The sequence below is a fragment of the Onychostoma macrolepis genome, chromosome 07 (genome assembly GCF_012432095.1).
Source record: "Onychostoma macrolepis isolate SWU-2019 chromosome 07, ASM1243209v1, whole genome shotgun sequence".
NCBI classification, from domain to species: domain Eukaryota; kingdom Metazoa; phylum Chordata; class Actinopteri; order Cypriniformes; family Cyprinidae; genus Onychostoma; species Onychostoma macrolepis.
Window position 1 is genome coordinate 8,345,201 of NC_081161.1, and position 20,093 is coordinate 8,365,293.

The 20,093-nt window shown below is 35.1% G+C and overlaps 2 protein-coding genes across 4 annotated transcripts in view; both read left to right on the forward strand.

The window, feature by feature from the left end:
- The window catches only part of dennd5a (DENN/MADD domain containing 5A), a 54,941-nt gene extending 41,967 nt beyond the window's left edge, over positions 1-12,974 (forward strand). For all 3 annotated transcript variants that reach the window (XM_058781730.1, XM_058781728.1, XM_058781729.1), the window contains 10 exons: positions 587-671; positions 5,163-5,291; positions 5,643-5,764; positions 6,150-6,295; positions 7,560-7,678; positions 7,763-7,941; positions 8,061-8,143; positions 8,240-8,363; positions 9,467-9,635; positions 10,669-12,974. In XM_058781730.1, coding sequence (XP_058637713.1) covers positions 587-671; positions 5,163-5,291; positions 5,643-5,764; positions 6,150-6,295; positions 7,560-7,678; positions 7,763-7,941; positions 8,061-8,143; positions 8,240-8,363; positions 9,467-9,635; positions 10,669-10,852 — 1,340 coding nt within the window. In that variant the 3' untranslated portion in view covers positions 10,853-12,974. The remainder of the gene's footprint in view (positions 1-586; positions 672-5,162; positions 5,292-5,642; positions 5,765-6,149; positions 6,296-7,559; positions 7,679-7,762; positions 7,942-8,060; positions 8,144-8,239; positions 8,364-9,466; positions 9,636-10,668) is intronic.
- Positions 12,975-14,052: 1,078 nt separating this feature from the next.
- On the forward strand, positions 14,053-18,284 carry sinhcafl (SIN3-HDAC complex associated factor, like). Its single transcript, XM_058783567.1, has 6 exons — positions 14,053-14,204; positions 15,514-15,652; positions 15,959-16,058; positions 16,157-16,271; positions 17,384-17,534; positions 17,619-18,284. The coding sequence occupies exons 1-6, from the start codon at positions 14,060-14,062 to the stop codon at positions 17,794-17,796; spliced, it is 828 nt and encodes a 275-aa protein (XP_058639550.1). The 5' UTR covers positions 14,053-14,059; the 3' UTR covers positions 17,797-18,284.
- Positions 18,285-20,093: the final 1,809 nt, after the last annotated feature.

Consider the following 20,093-nt stretch of genomic DNA (forward strand, 5'->3'; position numbering starts at 1 on the left):
AAACTGTGAGTGACAGTTAAGGGGTTAAGTACTAAAATTACTAAAACAGAAATAGATATAAATTAAAGGTAAATTAAAATATTCAATAAAACAATCAAAAAAATAAAGGAAAAAAGTACAACTTAATTTTAATGAAAACTGAAAATAAAACAAAACTTTTTTAAAATATCAAATACAATAATAGTATATTAATAAAACTAAAATAATTCTGTATTCTATAATGCACAAATTGCACACATATAGGTTAAAATGTAATTTGTTTGAAGATTTATTGATTTTTTTTTGTTTTACATTTGCATTTACATTTTAAACATTGACAACAATATAAGTGTTTTTATTTTACTTTCATCTAATTTGTTGCAGTGCATTCTGCGATGTATGCATTGCTTTAGAATTTTGTAAAAATTAGCTGTCTGTTTGGAACAGCCTCCACATAAAATGGAGCCTCCTCCAAAAATATTTTCTAGGTAGGCAGCTCTCTAGGGTTTGGATCAGAGCCTGTATAGTGCTTATGAAGCTGGATTTCATTGAAAACATGCTGAATAGGTTTGATTTTTCAGCATATTTTCCCTGTTTTGTGTCTCAGGTATCATTCATGACACAGAGAGACGGAAGTCAGATGCTGGCTGTGCAATGCCGCCTCTCAAAGTCTCTTTGATCCAGGACATGAGGTGAGAATTAAACCATTATAGTGTAGAGCAAAACAATCACACTGCACAGAGAAGTGCTGATGCCTTCGTTTGTACTCTCAGTTTTTGGTTCTGGCTTTATGGTATGAGTGGTTTTGGCCTTACATAGTATGTTTGATTATCATATTACCTCTTTTTCCACCAAAATGGTGCTGGTTCTTGTAGGGGGGCCAGGTTCTAAAGTGGGGGATCTGATCTCTCTCTCTGGGTAAATGATTTTGCTAAGTTGATGATGCGAAGGCAAACAAACAAAACAAAAAACACGTATGGACATCCAATATTGACATCAAAGTTACCATAGATATAATACTGTCTACAGCTGTCAATACAGGCTCAGAAGTTACATTTCTGACACATGCTTTAAGTAGTTGAACAGTCACAACAGACTGAGCCAGCTGACCAGTCAGAGCAGAGTGAGATTTTCGGAAAGGCGGGCTTAAAGAGACATGAACTAAAGCATTTCAGGCAGAGGATGAAAAAACGTTCTGCAGTATGTACAGTATAAGAAAAATACAGTGTTTTTTAACTTTAAATCATGTAAATATATTCTTGCAGACCCCAAAAATTTATTATGAGCTTGTAAATGAGCATAACATGGGTGCTTTAAATAAAAATGAAAGAAAGTGAAAAATAGTGGCTGCAACAGTGACTGCAACAATGCAAAAAACAGGAACAGGATGTCTGTCAAATGAACTTACATCACTGCATTAGTCGTTTAAAGTGTTATCTGTTAATATGTCAAAATGAACTTGTTTTGTGTCTAAAAAATTATTAGAAAACAATTGTAAAAAATCTAAAACAAACCGGAATATTCCTAACATGATAAAAAAAAGAAAGAAAATATACCCTGAAATCCAAGGTCAAATATGGGATCATGTTTTTTTTTTTTTATATATATATAGTTCTACAGTTTATGAAATCTGAACTGAAAATATATTTTTTACTTTTTTATTGTTATGAAAATAATAGGTAGAGTGCTGCACTGTAGTGCAGTGAGTGTATGGGATGGGGGGGTCGACTCCTCACATTGCGTGAAGAAAGCACCGAGACGTTTCATGCCGCCACATTATTTCCAGCCTAATTAGCACCAGACCCCTGCTGAGCTGTGCCGTGACATAGCAGTGCAGGGAAAGCCTTAGCATGACATTCCTCTCTTTAGACACGTCAGCATCTGAAAATGCTAACCAATAAACATAGTATTCAGTAATAATATTTGCGGAAGAAGCTTTTTTTTCCTGATGACAGCATAATATAGCAAGACAATGGCATTGTTTAGTACATTAATATTATGGCTGCAGGTCTACAAATTCAAATGTGTCTTCAGCAGTCTGTAAATCTGAGGTTTGTAGAGTCTGGAGGGCAGCACTAAACGCTATAATACATTTATGTAATGGAAGGTCAGACCGTGTTGACTACCATAGGTGGAGTGGAAGAGAATGCGTCTGGACGTGGCATGCATGATAGCGGCTGCGAGCGATGACAGCAGGCTGGCTGATGCTCCAGGGAGTCTGTGAACCATTTCTCCTGCCCCCATTTTCTCTTCTGAACGGCTCCTGAGAGCGCTGGCAAATTCCCACTGCACTGAAAGCACGCAGTGGGTTCAGTGAACCTGTGCACAGCAGGTTACGGCCGTCTCTGCAAGAGCTTTTTTGATTCTCATAGAGTCACTGCTTAAGGTGCAATCACATTTACTGTTGTTAAGTGAATTTTCTTGGAAGAAATACAGTATTTTCAGTTGGAAAACATGTAATAAGGAATCCTGTGAGAAAGCTAAAGATTTCCTCACATAGCTTTCATAACTGGTTTAAAGGGATAGTTCACCCAAAAATGAAAATTAGTTGTTTATCTGCTTACCCCCAGGGCATCCAAGATGTAGGTGACTTTGTTTCTTCAGTAGAAGACAAACTAAGATTTTTAACTCAAACCGTTGCAGTCATATAATGGCAGTCAATGGGACCCATGGCTTTGAGAGTAAAAAAAAACATACACAGACAAAACCAAATTAAACCCTGCAGCTTGTGACGATACATTGAGGTCTTAAGACACAAATCTTTTACCTCTGATCCACCGCACTGTCCAACTTATACGCGTAAACGTAACTCATTGTTTACACCGTCACGCGCGGGCTGTTGTGAACGTGCTCAGGATAGTTGGACATTGCGGTGGATCAGAGCTAAAAAATGATATAATTACTGTTCAGTTTCTTTCACAAATCGATCGTTTCGTGTCTTTAGACCTCAGTGTATCGTCACGAGCTGCAGGGTTTAATTTGGTTTTGTCTGTGTATGTTTTTTTTTTTTTTTTTTACTGTCAAAGCCGTGGGTCCCATTGACTGCCATTATATGACCGATAGACTGCAACGGTTTGAGTTAAAAATCTTCATTTGTGTTCTACTGAAGAAACAAAGTCACCTACATCTTGGATGCCCTGGGGGTAAGCAGATAAACAACAAATTTTCATTTTTGGGTGAACCATCCCTTTAAGTTGGTCATGCATATTTGCCAAACTGACCAACAGAAAGCTGCTTGGTTTGAAAGTGATTTCTGTGTGAGTTGTTTCATACATCAATTTACTATTGACAATAGACAACATGCCTTTTTTGTTTTTGCAAAAATTCTCAGAAATTTTGCTAATGCGACCGCACCTGAATACTAATTAGGGTTAGGATTTTGAGTTTATTTCATATATAACGATATACTAAAAATTGACTATTTTCAGTGAATTTCATGGAGTTAAAATTAATCTCAAATCATGCGGCTTTTGAAAAGATTTGTACTATGGCTAAAGATCTGATAAAGTTAGCATCACCCTGGTTCCTTGATAAAAATCCAATAGGATTTGATTTTTGTGACGTAGACTTTTGGATTATCACAATTGGATTGTGTTGTATTTGATTGCTCTGTAACCAACAAACGTTTATGATTCTAACAAGTTTTGTTTATCATGATAATCTTAAAAAATGTACACACCTTTTATGAATTTTGAAGCCTAAATACAATCGACAGAAGTATAACGCTAAATGTAGACTATATATGAACTACACCACAGTCACATAACTTCGTCACCAACTCTTTAAGTCTTTATTTAAAAACTTTTCCCCTAAAAGTTTGAGTTTGAATAGTTTGTAAGAGCATGATTATAAACACAGTGAGGATGCGATGAGTTCACCTGTTCAGTATAATGACATTTTATGTCCCTGACAACTTCTGTAGTCCCATTTAGCCACTTGTTAGCAACCGTCTTTTTAAAAGACAAGTAAAAGCTTTAAAATGAATTACAGGTGGGTACGACTGAGGTATTTAATGTTGTAGAAGAAAACGTTTAAATATCATGAGCTCGTGTTCACCAGAGACCTTATTTCAGGCATTTAACCAAAATAAAATACATTGGCACTCTCCCGCAACATTGTAGTATAGTTTACAGGCAAGCACCACTCATATTTTCTTCAAAAAAAAGGCACAATTTTTCAAGCTTTCTTTTCAAGTCATCCTTTTGAGGTTTATGTTCTTATGATGTAATTTTTATATTGTGTAACATTTCATTCTGATGTATTATTCTAGGAATCTTAGAATCTCTAGAGCAAGAAGCTCTTCTCTGGCAGTGTTATTAAAAAATTAAATGACTGACACGAAGCCTGTGTCCCAACCAGACACAATGCGACTAGATACCAGTGACAAGCAATTTGTCTGTCCACACCAGACGCGACAACTAAAAGACGCAACACAATCAATCACAAATCAATCAGCCACTCAGAAGAGTGTGTGGGCAGGCTTTCTCTGCAAGTGAACTTCTGTCTCGCATTGAAATTCAAATTAAACCATATGAACATTGTTCAAATTACATACCCAGTGACTGATACAGAGTTTGTCATTCAGATACAGTTGTTTGTTCTCTTTAGAGTTCACAGTTTGAACTGTCTTGTTTCCTTTATGTTATTTTCAAGATCTTAGTTAAATGATTCAACTGTCGCTTTCACAATGAATATTACAGTCAGGAAGAAACTCTGTTCCCCTGTTGCTCGTAGCATATCGCCATTGCAGCTAGTTAGGACAATAACTTGGAAAAGATTCTTGTGATAAAGGAAAATATTTAAAGTCTCGCAGAGAAGTGTCATGTCTGGTTAGGACACGCTGAAACTCATTGACTTAAAGGGATAGTTCACCCAAAAATGAACGTTCATCTTCGGAATACAAATTAAGATATTTTTGATGCATTCCGAGAGCTCTCTGACCCTCCCATAGACAGCAAGGATCTTTACATGGTCAAGGCTCAGAAACGTAGCAAAAAGATCGCTTAATTTGTGTTCCGAAGATGAACAAAGGTCTTACGGGTTTGGAACGACATGAGGGTGAGTAATTAATGACAGAATTTTCATTTTTGGGTGAACTATCCCTTTAGTTCTAGTAAAAATTGGAACTTGAAGTCTTGTTATCAATATCCTGTGACTGTAATTCGCTGCATGTCATTCTTCAGGCACATCCAGAACATCAGTGAGATCAAGACAGATGTTGGGAAGGCCAGGGCATGGGTGCGTCTCTCCATGGAGAAGAAACTGTTGTCCAGGCACCTGAAACAACTTCTGTCTGACCATGAGCTCACCAAGTAAGACCTATTGACTAGTTCTTTAGTGACATAGAGGGCAGTGTCATAAATCAGAAGTACTGTAGAGGATCACTTGGATATCAGACAGTTAAAATGCAAGAGATGTAGCAGAGCAAAGAATAAGGCACTATTAAAAATGAAGATTTGTTTTAAATTATTAATGGGCCTTGAACCGTAAAGTGGCTCATCCTCAGTAAAGAATGCTTTGTGGTGTCCTCTTCTGACCTGAAATGCGTTTGAACTCATTTTTTCAGGCTCTTTGCTCATGCACTTAACTTTCAACTGTTTCCTTTAAAGCTTTTGTGTTTAGATTTGTACTGTATGGTTTAACGTGTTTGTATTTGTTTGAAGGAAACTCTATAAGCGCTACGCTTTCCTGCGCTGTGATGATGAGAAGGAGCAGTTCCTCTACCATCTCCTCTCTTTCAATGCTGTGGACTACTTCTGCTTTACCAACGTCTTCACCACAATTAGTAAGAGTCACCAAAAAAGAGTCATTTTTTACTCACTACTTATGTCGCCATGAATATGTTTTAAAGAATGTTGTTAACCAAGCAGCTTCGGTTCCTGTTGTAATCCATTATATGTTTTACCTTTAAAGTGGAAGTCAATGGGAACTGAAACTGCTCGGTTACCAACAAAATATCTTTTCATTTCACAGAAAAATGATCTAGGCTATATTCTGTATTTTGCATCCTTGGTTATATTCAATATATATATTGAAACTGAAATGTTTTTCTTTCAAAATTTAGGCGAATCCCACTTTTTTTTTTTTTTGAGAATCCCTTTAATTCTAGTTTCAAAAACCTCTGCACTCTGCTTTTCTTCTCTTGACTTTGTCCTTGTTGTTGTTCACAGTGATACCTTACCATGTGGTCATCATTCCCAGCAAGAAACTAGGTGGCTCCATGTTCACGGCCAACCCCTGGGTGTGCGTCTCAGGGGAACTAGCTGAGACTGGGGTTCTGCAGGTCCCCAAAAACACCCTGGAGATTACATTTGAGGTGAGCCAATATATATCAACACATACATATTATGTCTATTACTCTGGTTTCACTATATTTTACAGCTGGGTTGAAAATATTGATTTCTCGATTTTAATCGATTCTCATCTTGATTAAGCGATGTTTATTCTTAAATACAAAGAATCTATGCTGTTTTCAGTTGATGCATGAACAAAACTTACTGAAACTTTATTTGTAGCGTGCCTCCCATCCAATAAATCACAATAAGCTTTGTTACTTTTGGTATGAAACAAAGTCTCAGCTTTCAAATTCTGTAAATTTTATTACGAAATTCAAACAATAAATCCTGTTTTGGCGCTCTGTAATTTAGTATGACATCGTTGTAGCACCTCAGTTCAACCGGCAGAACAGAGCGCAAGTGAACTGATCATCTCTTCCTCTTTACTACTAGTTACTGCACAAAATAAACATCAGGAAGTATGTTGAATGAAACTGTATAACTTACCGAAATGTATAATTATCATGTCTCATGTAATTGCTCAATCAGTGTTTCAACTGAAAGAAAGACGTCAAATAAAACAGTTTGTAAACAATGTCATATTTACCTCAGAAAAGCCATTCAGTGACCATAAACTTGATAGTTAGCTAGAAAAGTGAACTATAGAAATGAGCATTTTGCTAAATATATGTACTATATTACATGTACAGTATTTTCAGTTAATCTGTTTTTCAACAACAAACAAGATATAAGATTTTTATTTGTCACGTACACAGTTATATAGAGAATATATAACCGGCAGTGAAATGTAAATATCAGCAGAGAAATGTAAATTTTTATAATTTTTTATTATATAATACATTTTTATTATAAAAAGTCTTATGTGCAATTTAAAAGTCTGATTACAAATCACTTTAATATAGCAGTGTACTAAATTACATGGTTTATTGTATATTTTACAGCATTAGTTGAGAGAGATTTTTTTTTCTTGGAAAAAAAAATCACATATCCTGAACCTAATCATGTATGTATGTGTGTGTGTGTATATGTATGTATATATATATATATATATATATATACATATATATATATATATATATATATATATATATATATATATATATATATATATATATATATATATATATATATATATATATATATATATATATATATATATATATATATATACAGAGAGAGATGTATTTTGAGCACCATGCTAGATATTGACTCCACAGTGAGTTCCTGTTGTGTTAATCTGTTTGGTTGAGGTTTGTTGTATAATTCTGTCTGTACTTTGCACAGTGCCAGAACCTGGGGAAGCTGACCACAGTACAGATGGGCCATGATAACTCAGGACTGTATGCTAAGTGGCTAGTGGAGTGTGTGATGGTCCGCAACGGGATCACAGGGCACACCTACAAGTGAGTACCAAGATTTTAGTAGCACCATAATCACATTATTCATTATTATAACCCTTAACTGACTGCTGGACTGTTGTTGCGTAGGTTTCCATGCGGCCGTTGGCTCGGTAAAGGAGTAGATGATGGCAGCTTGGAGAGGATACTGGTGGGCGAATTGGTGACTAACATGGAGAATGAGGACAGATTGTGCCGGACTCCTCCAATGCAGCAATCCCCTGGGATGATGCGAAGATTTGTCACCATTTCGCCAAACAGCAAACCAAGTACGTACTTGGAAATCTCATAAAAGTCAAAAGTCATATTTCATAGATTTTATAACCGCACTTATTGCTGGAGGATATTGCTGTTGTCTCAAGCACGTTTACCGTTGTGTGCCCACTAGAGTTAAACACAGGCCAGATCCAGGAAGGGGTGGGAGAGGCGATTAACGGAATCGTAAAACACTTCCATAAGCCAGAAAAAGAGGTAAAGTATTATTTTCTGTGAAATCCAACAGTGGAAAGGACAAATGTGAATGAAAACAGCACATTTTGATGATCTTTCTTGATTCTTCTGTTGTAGAGAGGAAGCCTCACATTGCTTCTGTGTGGAGAGTATGGTTTAGTATGGGCTCTTGAGCAGGTGTTCCAGCATGGCTTCAAGTCACCACGCCTTTTCAAGAATGTCTTCATTTGGGACTTTCTAGGTAACTTTCTTAGACAGGAAAAGCAGCTTGACTGGCATGTATTAGAATGATTTCTGAAGGCTCATGTGACACCGGAGACTGGAGTTATGGCTGCTGAAAGTTCAGCTTTGTATCACAAGAATAAATGTTATTTTTAAATAAATTTAAATATAGAACATTTATTTCAAATTGTAATAATATTTCACAATGGTACTGTTTTTTTTATGGAAGGTTGTTTCCGCCACCGTAAAAAATAAATAATAATAATAATTGCAACTTTTTCCTGCAGTTCACACAATTCTTACTTTTTTTCACAGTTCTGACTTTATATCATAATTTATATCATTAACGTAATTACAACATAAACTTATAATTACAAGGTTAACTCAAAATTGCAAGATATAAACTTGCAATTCTGAGAAGAACACTGTGAATTGTGACAAACTCGCAATTGCGTGAAACAAAATTCAGAACTGTGAGATAAAAAGTCGCAGTTAACTTTTTTTTTTTTTTTTATCAGAAAAACAGAATTGTGAGATATAAACTCAGAATTCTGAGAAAATTCAGAATTGTGAAATAAAAAGTTGCATTGCTTTATAATGCTTTTAAAATTCCATAATAGAAACGGGCTTCCATAGTTTTTGCTTTATTTTTGAATTTCAAATAAATCCAGCCTTGGCAAGCATTAAATACTTTTTCCAAAACACTAAAAAACTAGTAATTATTCCAAACTTTTGAACAGCTGTGTATATACCACACTAGCATGGAAGAAGCTAATTCAAAAAAAAAAAAAGAAAAGAAAAGAAGCAGCTTTTTTCAAAGTGTATTATGAAATCACTTTTGAGCTTTCATCCTCAAAAGTGCTCAATGAAACTTAATGTGTTTCCAGACTGATAAAAAACATCTGTGTGCCCTTAGTCTCTGAGGTTTTGTAAAAACAACCAATCAGATTTAATCTTAGTATACTGAGAAAATGCATCAGACGGTAAGAGCAAGAACTATGGGTGGTTCATAGTTTGAAGCAGAGACTAGGAGTTTGTTCAAACCTAAATCTTTCTAGTTACTTAAATTTATACCTCAAAATGTTGCAAATTTTCCTAAATACTGCCATTTCTATTCCACAGAAAAAGCGCAGGTCTACTTTGAGAGTTCAGAACAGAGTCAGATGACCCAGGATGAGAACTGGCAGATGAGAGTGCGTCATTTCTGCCATTTCATGCGTGCCATCAACAGCACACCCAGAAACATCGGCAAAGACGGGAAGTTTCAGATGCTCGTGTGTCTCGGAGCCAGGTTGGTCATTATTTACATTGAATTGTTGACTATTTGAATTGAGCTTTTTGTTGGATGGGAACATTTAGGCAGCTCACAACCTGATTCTGACTCTAGAAATCACAATCCGATTCTTAATCTACATTTTTCTCATGAATTAGTGAGATTGCCGACTTGAAGTATTACATTTATCTGTGCATTTTTATTAAATTACTTATATAAGTACTTTTTAGAATAATTACAAATGAAAAATAAATCAAAACAACTGTATGTTAAGAATTATTAACTAACTAAATGCAGCTTCAAAACGCATAAGCAAATATAAAACAATGAAGGAGATTAAAAAACACATTACAAGCAATAAAGGACAAGTTTTTTTCAGTATCTGAGAATGCTTAAGTGAATCTGAAAGTTTTCTAAACGAGGGCAATGAGGCATTTCTTTTTTTTATTACTAATGGCAAGCAGCAGGTCTAATAAGCTACATTCACACTAATGCACAGATCTGTTTTACCATAACAGATGTTTTGTCCTGTCCTTAAGACATAACTGACTGTGTTTACATTAAATTTGCATCATAAATTTGTTGATTCAGGTGCATTAACTACTAACATGGAGTCACGCATAGCACCATGCCGCAAGCGCCCTTCATAACAAATACACACAGCAAATGTGAGCATTTTAAATAAATTTGGCATAAATGATGCGTTGGTAGAGCATTTTGAAGGTAAAACACTGACATACTGGTGGGTGAAACCGCAATTGTCAATCAAATCTAATTTCTCTCAGCTCATATCCTATGCAATGGAACCCACGATTGCCCTTGTATTTAGCTTCAAACATGAAACCTTTTATATAGTTGTTTGATGGTTTTGTGTGTATGTTTGTGAAAATATGATTGTCTCTAGTGCACAATTCCATTGCACATATATGAAAAAATCTTTTAAAAATCATTTAAAAGAGAATCGCCATGCATTGGAGAATCTAGATACTAGATACGTTTGTCATATCTATCAGTCACATATGTTGACACCGTCTTGTCTTTTTGCTTGCAGAGATCACCTGCTGCACCACTGGATTGCTCTTCTTGCCGAGTGTCCAATCACAGCACAGATGTACGAGGACACGGCGCTCTTAAAGGACCATTCTCTGGTGAACTCTCTGATTCGAGTGCTACAGACTCTGCAGGAATTCAATATCACTCTGGAGGCCTCTCTCGTCAAAGGGATCGGGATATAATGCCGTCTGAATATAGAAATAACACACAGATCAGCGGGACCATGGACTAACTTTTTTTAAATGGAGAGACTTGAACAAAAGGACTAAACCTGGCTTATGTTAAAGCTACTGTCATGTTTGCCATATATTAAGTGCAATGAGCCTTTTCAAATGTGTCATAATTTTTATCAACAACGTTACTGACATTCAAATATGTCTTCTATTTTGATCCATACTTTTCACAAACGGTGAAAACCCCCCACCTGTGCTATACCGTTTTATTGAAAGCTCAATATTTTTTGTTGTTGTTGTGGACTGCTGACAATGGCTATATTTAAAAGGAAAACATGTAAGAAAAACCGTTATTATATTTTCAAAGAAGAACAGTGTTATTTTGATATGTGTCAGGTTGCTTGCTCTGTGCTCTAATCTAATCCATACTATCACAATGCAGAGTTCGAAGCAAATGATGTAGAAGTATGCTTTATAAGTACAAATTTTGGGGAATTCATATTTTTACTTAAAGAAAGGAAAGATGAGAAAAATGGAAAAAGGCTCTCTTTTGTAACAATGCCAGGGACTTGTGTCATTTCCCTCTAAATGCAAATCGGTTTAAAGGGACAGTTCACCCAAAAATTACACTACCGGTCAAAAGTTTAAACTAAATAAGTTTGTTTAATGTCTTTAAAAGAAGTCTCTTTTGCTCATCGAGGCTATTTGAATACATTTTAAAAATGTAATTTATTCCTGTGATGGTGCTTAAAGGGTTACTCCACCCCAATATGAAAATGTTGTCATTAATCACTTACTCCCATGTCATTCCAAACCCCTAAAAGCTTCGTTCGTCTTCGGAACACAATTTAAGATATTTTAGATGAAACCGGGAGGCTTGTGACTGTCCCATTGACTGCCAAACAATTAACACTGTTAATATATAAAAAACATCGTCAGAATAGTCCATCATTGGTTCCACCGTAACGTTATGAAGCTACGAGAATACTTTTTGTACGCAAAGAAAAAAACAACTTTATTCAACAATTCGTCTCCTCTGGACACAAACTGCGTACGCTGTTCCATATCAGCCGCACTACACGGATATATGTCTTCTACGTTTGTTTACGCTTTGATTTGAACAAAAACAGTGTATCCTTGATAATGACTATTGAAAATTCAGCTTTGGCATCACAAGAATAAATTACTTTTTAAAAAATTATTAAACAATTACTAAGAAAACAGTTTTTATATTGTAATAATATTTTACAACATTACTGTTTTTACTGTATTTTTGATCAAATAAATGGTGAGCGTAAGAGATTTATTTCAAAAACATAAAATATTTAATTATTCCAAACTTTTCACGGGTAGTGTACAAGTTGGTCATCAAATCATTTACTCATCGTCATGTCATTCCAAACCCACTTTTTTCTTTCTTTTCTCCCCATACAATGAAAGTGAATGGCAGCCACAAATGTCTGGGAATAGAGCAGCTTGGACTTTCATCTAAATATCTCCTTTTGCTTTCCACGCAAGAAAAAGGGTGAACTGTCCTCTTGAGCTTATTGTGAGCCCCTAAAATCAAAGATATGTCTCATATTTTACGAGATGGACTGTAAAAACTAAAAACAATCAATGCAGAAAGGATAACATTAACGTTTCTTCAATCCTTTCAAAGTACCGTAACATTCCCCATCTCTTCAGCCCTCAGGTCTCGACTGTGGCCAACTACAATGCCATATCTGGAGTAGAATTAATTTGCGGCACAGTTGCTGTGTTTGTGTCCCTATCCTTAGTTAACCCCAGCAACCCCTCTGTTTCTGCTATGCAATATTTACAGCTCATTCATTCAATTTTGTTATTGAATATTGATCAAATATAATTCACCGGTTTTAGAGTGTAGCATAATTTGTAGGACATAATTGGGAGAAGCACATTTAAGGCTGATATTCATGTGCCAATTTCATCATGACTGTTCTAGTACCTGTTCAAACACAGCTGGCATGAGCATTCTGGGAGTTTTTTCTTTTCGTTTTTCTTGTGTTTTATCTCTTGATACATTTATAGACAAAGCAGTGTAATGTAGTGTTAAATATTGAACAACTGTGTACAGTGTATAAAATGTATTAAAGGTGGCAATTCAATATGATTATGCTTCAGTCTTGACTTTCAAGAGCAAAATCTGTCTGAAAATGGATTATTTGCAGTACAATCAGTTACATTTATTTGAGTTTTTAATTTAAATATTTAAATTAAATACTTGCATGTCTAATCAATGACTAGTTTCAACAGCATTTTCCTCCCTAGGTGTCAAGCTTTATTTTAATAACCATTTTAATTACGAGACTGTGGGTTTTAAGGGTTATATATATATATATATATATATACACAAAATTAAGGGTTATATATATATATATTTCAATTAAATGCTGCTCTTATGAATTTTATTCAAATAATCCTGTAAAAAAAAAAGGTTTCCACAAAACTATTAAGCAGCAAAAAAAATGTCAAACATTGATAATAAGAAACATTTTTAATATTTGAAATATCAAAAAATAATTGAGCACAAAATCAGCATATTACAATGATTTCTAAAGGAGCATGTGACACTGAAGACGAGTAATGACTACTGAAAATATTTTATATTGTTCAAATGAATGTAATAATATCATAAAATGAACCAGTGAAGGCAGAAAGATGATTAAAAATAAAGAAAACTAAAAAAAATATACATATACATTTCCAAATCTTAAACGTATTACTTTAAGTGTCAAAAATGTTCATAAACTTAAGCAATATGGGATTTTATTTATTTATTTTTTAATAGGATGGTGTTCAAAATTCATGAACATCTTATGTGTCAAGTACTCATTTTAAGGCTAATACCGCTTACAAAAAATATATTACATTTAGCTAAATATACAGAGTATATTATTAATAGTAATGTACTCATAATAAAAGAACATGTGCAGAAACATAGCACATTTGGGAGCGTTCGACAATGTAATGTCATGCAGCATAATGCTAATATAATACAAAAGGTAGCGTATTTCGAGCGACAATATTTTGGGGAAAATGGGTCCATTCACTCACATTCAAGTCAGAAGAAGACGAACAATACGTGCGGAACGGGACTGTTCTGTACTTCCCCGGATGCAACATTCTTAAATGGAAAAAGAGCGGAGTGCAGTGATTGGTTGAAATAATGTTTAAACTGGCGTCTACGCTCCTTATATGGTCTTCCTCCGACAAACCCCTTTACTCAATGTTTGTACGCAGGCCCCGCCCCCACCATTCATCTGTGAGTGTGTGTGTGTGGCCGTAGTAAGGCATGCGCAGTACAGACGAGTAAAACGGACGGAATTCAAAGTTTCTGACGGTAAGTCCTTTGTTATTGTTACGAACTAGCAGTACGAATGTAGCATTTCATTTTAATTGTATGTACTGTCAGTCCTGGGGTGTTTAGCGTGTTGAATGTGTGATGTTAGTGGTTTTACAGCTCGGTTATTTACATCAACAATGGGGCTTTGCGCGCTTGGATGTGGAGCGTGGCATGGTCGCGTGCTAACGGGCTAGCTGTTATTGTTAATGGGACGCGCGTTTTGGCGCTCTCTCTCACTGTGTGAAAGTTTAGACGAACGAGACGGTAGTGTTCAACCCATATTTTAACTGAAAAACCCTTCATGTGTTGGTTAGAAACAACTTCGCCAACGTTTGATTTAAGACCGCGTGCAAATGTTAATTTACGACAGATCTCCCTCCGCGTAACGTTGCCCTTTTTCTTTTGGTTTCCATAGATGCAAACATGGTGCGAATGAACGAATACAGAATAAACCAGAACACAGCATGTCATATAAGGCATAATTTCTCTGAATAATTATTTTGTAATGTATGGAGTCTTCGTGAATGAGTGGCTTGTGTCACGTTTGATGTGGTTTTTCATACGTTCACGCGTTTGCATTGATGTATGAAGCGCGCGGCGTGCCTTGTGTAATGCATACAGACCGACTGAGAGGCGTTTTTGAAAGCATTATTACCTTAATATTTGTATTCCAAATATGCGTTTTGGCTTTTCCGTGTCTTAAACTCTGACAAGAGGCGCCCATTTAATTGTACTTTCGATTTTACAACTGCTGACACCAGCGTCGCCCCTTGTCACAATTCCTAAAGGAATTATCGTAATTCGAAACGAATGCAACCAAATGTAACGTAAATCATTCAAGAATCCAATAAAGATTCGAAAAAGGAGGGAAAAAAAAAAATTTGGTGCATTTTTTTTATAATAGATGAAATTCCTGTTCAGTATTGGTTCGCAATTATTGTACAAATTGCATTATTATAATTTCTAGGAATTCCAAATTAACTCTTTTAGCGCACACATGCTGCTGTGTATTTTTATTTTTTTCTTCCAAGTCCATGATCATGTGTTAAAGGTGGCTGTAGCGAAAGGCTTTTGTCAAACATCAAAAGTAGGTCATTGCAGCAGACGCGACAGATTCAAAGCAAACGCGCACACGTTTCCAGACGCACGCTTGTGATTCGGCAATTTTGCCCAACTTCTACAACATTAATGAACAGTGTGAAATTGTCAAGTGCAAGAGATGAATTCCTGTGACCGCCCCCTTCAATCCCCCGCGCAAAACGTGCAAGAGATCTTTGTTTTAATGACGCTCTCCATTCATGTCTAGAGCCCGTCAAGATGTTCGGCTTCCATAAATCCAAGATTTACCGCAGCAACGAAGGCTGTTGTATTTGCAAAACCAAGTCGTCCAGTTCTCGGTTCACGGACAGCAGCAGATATGAGGAAAACTTCAGACTCTGCTTCGGGTGAGTGTTTTCCCCTGACACCGCTCGTATTCCGAAAATTCCAAAAGGAATGCTAGTGGAATTTCTATCACAATTTAAATCAGCCGAGAATCATTTTAGAATCAAATAATATACTGGATAATCTCATTGAGATCGAGGTTCCAAAAAATGAGAAATTCCATTTAAAAAAAAATAAATTCTTTTTTATAATGGGTAATAAAATTTCAGTAAAATATTTGTAAATATTTTTTTATTTCTTAATCTGAGTAATCGATTCTGTCCTAGCTAATTTATTTTCTGTTTTTCATATTGTGATATGTTTGGTAGTCTGTCAGAGGATCGGGTTGGAGACATCTGCAATGCTTGTGTGCTGCTGGTGAAACGCTGGAAGAAATTACCACATGGATCAAAGAAAAACTGGAACCATGTAAGAGACCGTAATGTTGTTTTCAATGGAATCATCCATTTCCTTACAGCCATTGTGAGAATGATTTTTTTTTTTTTTTATCCCCCCCCCCCCCCAAGGTGGTGGATGCAAGGGCAGGACCTGGCTTCAAGCTGACCAAACCCAAGAAAGTAAAAAATATTGATGGAAAGAAGAAAAGTAAACTGAAAAAGCTTCATAAATTCAAAAGACAAAGTGAGTTTATTTATATTTTTAATAAACACCGTGTGTACACTTTAATTTGAAAGATTTAGTCATTTTGAGGCGTTTTTGTAATTTTTTTTTAATAGTAATTTTCTTTAAATGTCGTTTTTTATTTTATTTTTTTTATTTTAGTACTTTGTATTAAAGTTAATGAAAATGAGATGTAACTGAAATATAAAATATAATAAGCTTATAAAAATAACTTGTGTATGCACACAGGTTTTGTAAAATAAACCTATAAAAATATAAAACATGTATGTGCATACGTTTTTTATTTTTATAAGTTTTTTTTTTTTTTCTTTAATTTTATATTTCAGTTGTAATAAAGTTATAAAGTACTAAAAAGAAAAACTTTATAGGCATTTTTAAAAAAATGACAAACATGCAACATTTGTGACCCTGGACCACAAAACCAGTCTTAAGTCGCTGGGGTATATTTGTAGCAATAATGCATTGTGTGGGTCAAAATTATAAATTTTTCTTTTGTCAAAAATCATTAGGATATTAAGTAAAGATCATGTTCCTTGAAGATATTTTGTAAATTTCTTACCGTAAATGTATAAACTTAATTTTTGATTAGTAATATGCATTGCTAAGAACTTCATTTGGACAACTTTAAAGGCATTTTCTCAATATTTCGATTTATTTATTTTTTTTTATTTTTTTTTTTATTTTTATTTTTTGCACCCTCAGATTCCAGATTTTCAAATAGTTGTATCTCAGCCAAATATTGTCCTATCCTAACAAACCATAAATCAATGGAACGCTTATTTATACAGCTTTCAGATGATGTATAAATCTTAATTTCGAAAAATTGACACTTAGGACTGGTTTTGTGGTCCAGGGTCACATTTATATTATGTATGTAATGTGTGTATATACTGTATATTTTTTGGGGTTTTTTTTAATAAAAGATTGTAACTTTAATTGGTAAAAGACTAACATAACGTTATGGATCATAAGTTCCCTTACTGTACTTAGTGAAAAACTGAAATCTAATGAGACATTTCATGTAATTTTACAGTAAAATAGTTTTTGTAAGTGGAAAAATACATCTAGCTGTTGTAGATTGCATATTAATGTTTGCTGTCATGTCTTTACAGATTCAGATGCCCACAGCACCACTTCCAGTGTGTCTCCCTCTCAGTCTCCCAGCCACAGTAATCAGTCGGATGATGGGTCAGACATTGAGACCAAGCAGAGGCGTCCAAACCCATTGGGGTTCTCCTTTCTCGACCTGTCCTACTGGAAGAGGTATTGTTTTCCTTCTTTTCACAAATGCGTGTTAAGAGATGTGCTAGTTGAGCTGAAAAATAACACTTCTATTCAATGTTTCAGGCAAAAGGTGTGTTGTGGGATCGTCTACAAGGGGCGTTTCGGTGAGGTGATCATCGATCCTCGTCTCTTCAAACCCTGCTGTAACAAGAAGCGTCCAGCTCTGGCATCCTCGTCAGACTCTCAGATCTCACAAACACATCCTTCCCCTCTTCCAGAGGACATAAAGGAGGCATGGTGATCCAACAAAAACACCCTCCAAACTGTCTCGTTGAGGCCCTCATATAGCTTTGTCTCCAGTGGTAGACTCTGAAATCTTCCCTTTGTTAGATTACTGTGTATGAGTTGAGTTTTCCCCTTGCTTTTGTATTTTTTATGACTCTTTTGTAAAATGTAATTTTTGTACCCTTTTTTTTATATAACAGAAAAGGAGGAAAAAATTGGGCATTAGGACATATTTATAGGTCTGAGTTAGAAAACTTAATGTAATCCATTTTTTATTATTACTGTAATTTTTTTTTGGAGTTACCAGTGTTTTGTAAATATAATCTTATTTTCCATACCAGTGCACCAAAAGACTTCTATTTGGCATTTAGTTTGACGGGTTACAGATGAATAATGTAAAGTGCTGTATCTAACATTATAGCCAAGGCATTAATGAGATGGGTGTACTTTTAAGCAAATACAATATTTTACTCAGCCTTGCAGTCTTTTGCTCTGATTCAAGTTCAGCTGTGGTCTGTTATATCTCACACACACATGCATTTACTGACTAGGATTCTTGGGCACAATATTCACAATGTGAATTCACCTCAGCTTTTTGTCTGTAAGTGGACACGAGCTTGTAAAATCTCTCTTTCCTTCTGGTTTGGCATAAAGATGTTGCTCAATATTTAAAAACGGTTACGGGTTTGTAAATCTTTTTAAAACCAAGATGCAAAAAATACGTTATCTCAGAGTATTTAAACGGTTATAATTTACACAATGGCATATGAAAGCATGCATAATGTACTTGTAGGCATGATCAGTTTTATGACTGTTGGTGGTGTTTGTATTTTATTTTGTTGTTGTTGTTGTTGTATGAGAGTTATAATACAGAAAGTAAGAGATATTACTGATTGATGAATTTCCGACCAAGCTTTACACTGTGTTTTTACCACGTTTTTCCACGTTTCAATATTGTACACTAAAGGTAATCGAAGATGAAGATAAAATTGTACAGTCTTTCAGCCTTGATGTATTGACTGCAGCCTTTTGTATGTTTTTTTAATTTTATTTTTTTGGATTAATTGAAATATGACAGAATTGCCTTTTTTGGAGAGAAAAAAAAATCTGTTTAGGCTCTGAAGTTTAACAATATTATGGAGTTTGCAATTGGATTTGGAGGTTCAAGATTTTGGTTGTTATTTCAGTGTATTATTTGAATGAATGTTTGTTTTTATTCACCAGCAATACTTTGAGTCAGCATTACTGTTGACTTCAAGCTCTTGTTCTTAAAATGCCTGAGAGCGAATACAAGATGTCGATAAATTTCAGGGAAAAATGTTTTTAACTATTAATATGGCACATTCTCAGTCAATGTGCCTTACCAGAGATTTAGCTGATCATTTCATTACGTTAATTTGTCATTTTTAACTTATGCTATTTATTCAAAGCTGTCTGTACAATTAATGCTGTAAAGAAGTTTTTGTGCACTTTTTATACTTTTTGTAATATTACCATTGATAAAATTTTGTATCTCAATTTTCCTCACATTGGTATTTTCATAAAATTTTTAAAGTAAATGTTTGTCTGTCTTATTTAATTTTTTTTTATTTTAAATTGGGGGTCAAATGGGAAAAATGGAAAGAGAACAAAAGTGTTTTGTTCCTCTAATAAGGACGTTTCCTATTATAAATTGTGCTTTCTGAACACGAGGTGGTGCCAAACTTGCATCTCTGAATGCACATTGACTCCTATACAGGTGCATCTCAATAAATTAGAATGTCGTGGAAAAGTTCATTTATTTCAGTAATTCAACTCAAATTGTGAAACTCGTGTATTAAATAAATTCAAGGCACACAGACTGAAGTAGTTTAAGTCTTTGGTTCTTTTAATTGTGATGATTTAGGCTCACATTTAACAAAAACCCACCAATTCACTATCTCAACAAATTAGAATACTTCATGAGACCAATAAAAAAAAAACATTTTTAGTGAATTGTTGGTCTTCTGGAAAGTATGTTCATTTACTGTATATGTACTCAATACTTGGTAGGGGCTCCTTTTGCTTTAATTACTGCCTCTATTCGGCGTGGCATGGAGGTGATCAGTTTGTGGCACTGCTGAGGTGGTATGGAAGCCCAGGTTGCTCTGATAGTGGCCTTCAGCTCATCTGCATTGTTGGGTCTGGTGTCTCTCATCTTTCTCTATGGGGTTCAGGTCAGGTGAGTTTGCTGGCCAATCAAGCACAGTAACACCATGGTCATTGAACCAGCTTTTGGTACCTTTGGCAGTGTGGGCAGGTGCCAAGTCCTGCTGGAAAATGAAATCAGCATCT